Consider the following 6065-nt stretch of genomic DNA (forward strand, 5'->3'; position numbering starts at 1 on the left):
ATGTTCCTTACATTCTCTGGAATTCATATTTCATTTGTTGTACACTTAAATAACAAACTTCTGCAAATTACAAATTTCTTATATAAAGAAATATTAAGGGTATGCACAAAAACAAATTCACACTCTTATCAACCGCCTGAAATTTCGCGCTCATAATATCATACTGCAAAAATTTTAAATTCCAGTTGTATTATAAACGTAATGCTGCCACTGTAACAATTATGTGTTCTTAAATTGTAATATAATTGAATGTTAATATTTTAAGGGAAAGCAAAAATATATAAAATAAAAAATATAAAAAGGAAATCTGATGAAAAAACATTAGGGAAAAGTGTTTACAAGTTCGTTACTTTATTGTTAAGGACAACAGTAGCAACAACTGCCGAACGGAAAAAATTTTCCATGTTTAATTCTGATCTTCTCTTTTTCTTTATGTTTTTTAGCTAATAGAAAAAAGAAACTTTTTAAAAACTTTATTTTTTTTAGCACATTTTAAATGTTTTTCTCAGATTTTATTTAAAAATGAGAAAGTTTTTCTATTTTCCTATGTAACATGTTATATAAATACATAAATACATACTTAATATTTTATATTTAAATTTAAATTCATTTCCTTTCATTCACTTCTTTTCCTCTCTATTCTTTTTGGAATATAACTTTATAAAATTTATTCTCAGTAGTGCAAGAGTTTTGTTAAGAGTTTTCAATTTTAATGATGGCTATAAATAAAATTCAAATAAAATAATATAATACTTTTTTTTTTTCTTAAATAAATAATAGAAGAAATTTAGCGTAAAAAGTTTTAAAGCATTTCATTATGTCATTATATAATTATTTATTTACAGATTAAATTTCTTTTGGACAGAAAAAATGCAGATCTCAGTTATGAAAGAAGAGTTTGTAAAATGGAACAGTTTAGATTTAGTTTATGATTTTAATCTAATGTAAATGATTTTCTTAAAAAAAGTATTTCACAGTTTCACAATGAGCTCATGTAATAGTATGCTACCATATTTAGTAATAATTTTAGAGTTAACCGGTATATACTAAAAAGGTAATCACAGTACCGATTTAAAAACAAAAATGTACCTAAATCAACTACACATTATGTCAGCCTTAAACACATAATATGGAAAATGATTCATAAATTTTTTATATAAGTAAAAGTACCAAAAGTAATAAGCAATCAGTGGCTAAATTTCAAATATAACACATTGCAAACAAGAAATTCAAGTTTCATAAGAAATTAAAATCACATTTTTAAATGTAACTTTACACTTATGTCCGAGTATGGGAAAAATAATTACAGCAAAAAATCACGTGTTTTAAGAAAGTTTTACAAGCAACTATATATATAAAAATTAAGATTTAGATGTAAGGGAATTTACTATAGTCTAAAATGTTAATAAGAAGTAAATATGAATTGCCAATTTTGGTCATTAATTTAAAATTTTTTAATAATATTCCATACTAAGGTTCTCTTGCCTTAAACAAAGATTGGGTTATTAAATTTCTGAAATTACTTTCATAAGCATAAATATTAATAAAAAATACTGCAAAATACAAATTATTAAACTTATTTTAATTTGCAAGAAAAAATACAAATATTAATGAAAATTACTTATTAACTACGATATTTATATGCAGACATCGCTATCAATATATTCCCGTTTTATCTTTAATCCAATTAACATATGGTGCAACTTTTGTAAATACTGCAGGCCATCCTTTTTCACAACCACGTTTATAACCAAATGATGTTATACCAATTAAAACTTTATCAAATCCATCTTTATTTAATACTAATGGACCACCAGAATCACCAGCACAAGTTGATCTTCTTGATGGACTTGCTGCACAAATATTTGTTTCACGTATCGGTACTGATGTATAACGATTTTGACATGTACCACGATCAATAATTGGTAATTGTACAACTCTTAATACTCTTGAAAGTGCTGATACCGAATCTGAAAAAATACCCCAACCTGAAACTGTTGCCCATTTACCAACATATGATACTCTACGATTGTGTTTTGGTAAATCTATTGTTTGTACTTTTTCTTTAAAATATTAAAATGTTAAATATTATGAATTTGGTATACATATATTTAAAAAAGAATCATTATTATTTTATTTTTTTTATATAATTTTATTTAATACATTACCATCTAAAAGTACTGGTTCAGGTAATTTTATTAAAGCTATATCATTAGATAAAGTTCGGCCACTATAACTTTCATGTTTAATTATATTACTACGACTAGTTTTCATACGAGAACAGTCTTTTGTACGATCATGACATCCAACGTAAATCATAACTTCTCTTCCTCTAAAATAAGATGTTAAGAACTATCTAAGAAATTTTATTGAAAAAAAATTAACCCTTAATTGCGGTTTGTGCTATAAATTATCCGGAGATTTTTTTCAGCCGTGAAATATTTACTTTGAAAAATATTTTTTTTTAAATTTTTGTTAATGTCAAATAATTTTTTTTATTTTATATAACGTAATTTAAATTTTTCATTTAGAACAGAATTTCTAAATTTGCAAAAACAAAACAAGCCTATAACATCGAAAACCATTTTTAATATCGTAAATTTAAACTAGTTTTTGCAGGTAGTTTTTAAAATTTCCAAACCAATATTTTACGAAGTTCCAGGCGATTCATCATAGTTTCGCTTCGATGATTTCATATCTATAAATTTTTATTTTAACTAAAAGTGCAATTAAGGGTTAATAAAAAAATTGTAATCCTAGCCTCCATAATAAGAGAAAATTGTGCAAAATAAAGTAAAAATGTATAGTTATACTTACTAACTTTTTAACACAGTGTGCAGCTGTTAGAACCCATTCTATCTAATATAAAAATATATGAAAATTCAATAGGAAATCAAAACTTTACTTCTTCGAACAGTGAATAATTCTATAAACATTATTTTAGCCAAATCTCTTGAAAATTTTCTGTACACATATAAAAGAAAATTTCATGTTTGTCAATTAAAGCTCCTACAAACTAAGAATAGTGACGACACCAGAATTTTAACAAAACATTTTTATTCATTTTATTTAACAATATTTGTAAATTGGATATTAAGTGTGAAATTCGTAAGTACGAGCAAAAATTTTTAATATAGAAATTTTTTCATTGGAACAACTAGAATTCAAATAAAAGTGAAATTAGCTTGAATTCGACAGATAATATTAAAAAAATTTCCAGTAAAGCAACAATAATTATAATTGTATGGTTAATCTGTCAAATATCTTATTAAATAATTTTTTATAACAAGAAAAGTCTATTTTGCAAACAAGTACTGCAATATTAAACTTTTGATTAAAAATGCAATTATCTTTTTTCTTACAATAAAAAGTTATAGCAAAAATACTTACTTTAATAATTAAATATCCTTCGCAAGATTTGGATAAGAAGAGCACGCGGAAATCACACAATGTCGCGTAGAAGAAGTATATTGAAAAACTTTATATACGCGACATTAACGATTAGCGCGAGCAAAATTATTGTAATAAATAAATGCAATGTGACAACCTATATCGGTTTCAAATATTTATTTAGATGCCCCACAGAACAAAATTCAAAATTATGCAAATATTTTTTAATCTGTTTATTTTAACCTAGCGTGTTTTTTGTAAAAGTCCAAATTTTTAAGATTTTTACAAATAAAAAAAATTATTATTATCAACTATAGAATTTTCACTATCTGAAGAATTTTTATAATGAAATTTTTATTACTTTCTTTTTCATTTAAAAAAAAACTCTTACCGAAATTAAAGCTCCACCACACCATACAGTTTTTCCAGAATCAGTTAATATATGTAATCCAACTGTGAATGGATGTGAATGAGGTATTGCTTCTTCACCACCTGTTATTCTACTTTCAATCATTTTTGTTGCTTGAATTGATATTTCCTCAAGAAACGGTACATATTCATATTCATAAATTTCAAGGGATGACCCACAAATAATTATTATTAAATTCATTAAAATTTTCAATATAATTTTCATTATATTTTCAAAAAATTTAATTAAAATTAAATTATATTTAATTTTCACTCTTCTGAAACACTGTACGAGTATATAATATTTTTAATAATAATGTTATATAACATGAATTTTTTATTTTAAATTTGTTATACTTGTTTATATTATTTTTATTCTTATTTTTTTTTTATAAATTTTCTTATATAATTTCTATTTTTTTCTTGTTCGAATTTTCAAACTAATGCATTTTATAAAATGATAATTTCCAATGAATGAATTGCATTTTTAATAGACTTCATTATTGAAATGATTTTAATTTCTTCTATTAAAATATTTTACTTTTTCTGATTATTTTTAATAAAACTAATTTTAACTTTCGTTTTCAAATGTAACGATTGAATTACGGCCTGATTTAAATTAAACACTTCTATTTATATACTTTGGTTTTTTTTTTTTGCATGAAAACAAAAATTGCATGAGTTTTTAAAGATTTTAAATGAAAAAGAAAATTATTTTTTAGTTTTATTATTAAGGAAATGGTTTTAGTACATTTTCATTACGTTTATATACTAAAAGCTCTCTTTTTCTTTTATATTTTAAAACCACAAACACACATTTATTATTCTTGTTTCTTTTTTTTTTTTTGCTCCAAATCAGATCAAGTTTAATTTCTTTACTTATGGCCTATACTCTATTACACACATTATTGATCTACTATCATAACATATCAAATAAATTAAATGTTATAACGGTAATTGCTTATATTGAGAGAGAAGAAATAAATAGATTTAACTAGAGTGAGTGTTACATGTTTAATTAAAATGCATGTGCACTTACATACATCGTAAACTTGTACCTACATTTACATTACATTGTAATTTTCTTACATTATAATTAGGTATAATTTTTTTCTTCTGTTTTTCTATTTTTGTAATTTTATTATGTAATAATGATAGTTGTAACAAGAATCAGACATATTTAAACTAATTTTCACTAGTACATGCTATATATTAATTAAATATAATATTTTTAATTATTAAGAGTTAAAAACTTGTGAATTTATAAATAAAGAAGCTATTAATGGGCCTCAAGAAGCATTATAAACCTGTATTGACCATCAGTAATGAGATACTACTTTTTTAGCGAAGAATATTTAGAAGTAATATAGTTTTGGGCCCAATAATTGCTTAGTCGAGCTAATTATCCAAAATTCTAATAATATAATCGTGTGGGAAATCTAAAGAAAGCTTCATTCAGCTGCAAAAATTTCCATACTATTAAGTTTTACCATCAATATATTTCGTAAAGTGCACACAAAACTATAAAATGTAAACATTAACACCTCCAATTTAAAGTGTTAATTTAATTTTTCAACTAATTTATCGATTTATTGATAACTTGTATACGCATATATGCAATACAAATTTAAATTTATTGACCGAATGAATTTTAATTTTTCAGAATTATTTAATTTCTTCTATACCAATATTTTTTATTGTACCAATACACTTTTTAATTAACTAGCTGATTGTATAAAATTTTTATAATTTTTTGTTCTCGAAAAATTTTTACAAAAATGTTCACACTCTATGTCATATTCATATACAATATAAAATATTTATACATTTAAAAAGCATTATCAGACATCCGGGAATAATTCAATAAAATGAAAATACTTTTAATTTTAATTATTAAAAGTTATTTATTGAATTGTTTGGATGCAATAATATAATTTTTAAATCATAAATTTATAAGGCACTTATAATTAAGTTGGGAATATTAAAGAAAAAAGAAAAGAAAAAGTATGTTCAACAAGTTGGGCCAATAAAGTGGGGTATTTATGGACTTTATTCAGAAATCAACTTTAAAATCTAAATGAATAACAAAATTTAGATAAAGAACATTATAACATGGACGTAAGCCTGAGTGAAGTATTGTCAGTAATTTGGCATTCGGTTAACATTAACGACATAATTTCACCTCAGAATATTATTTAATAAATTTTCAAAGTTATCCTTATGAGCTGTATGAACATAGGTATTGAATTTATTGCCCAATAATAAAT

General features: G+C 23.5%; 1 protein-coding gene across 1 annotated transcript; it reads right to left on the reverse strand.

The window, feature by feature from the left end:
• Positions 1-1650: 1650 nt before the first annotated feature.
• Positions 1651-4018, reverse strand: LOC129610470 (brachyurin-like). Its single transcript, XM_055523071.1, has 4 exons — positions 3782-4018; positions 2822-2859; positions 2169-2332; positions 1651-2063 (listed from the first exon to the last, which is right to left on the reverse strand). Exons 1-4 carry the CDS (start codon positions 3998-4000, stop codon positions 1657-1659), a joined length of 828 nt encoding a protein of 275 aa, XP_055379046.1. The 5' UTR covers positions 4001-4018; the 3' UTR covers positions 1651-1656.
• Positions 4019-6065: the final 2047 nt, after the last annotated feature.

The sequence above is a fragment of the Condylostylus longicornis genome, unplaced genomic scaffold (genome assembly GCF_029603195.1).
Source record: "Condylostylus longicornis isolate FDR11 unplaced genomic scaffold, ASM2960319v2 ptg000044l, whole genome shotgun sequence".
NCBI classification, from domain to species: domain Eukaryota; kingdom Metazoa; phylum Arthropoda; class Insecta; order Diptera; family Dolichopodidae; genus Condylostylus; species Condylostylus longicornis.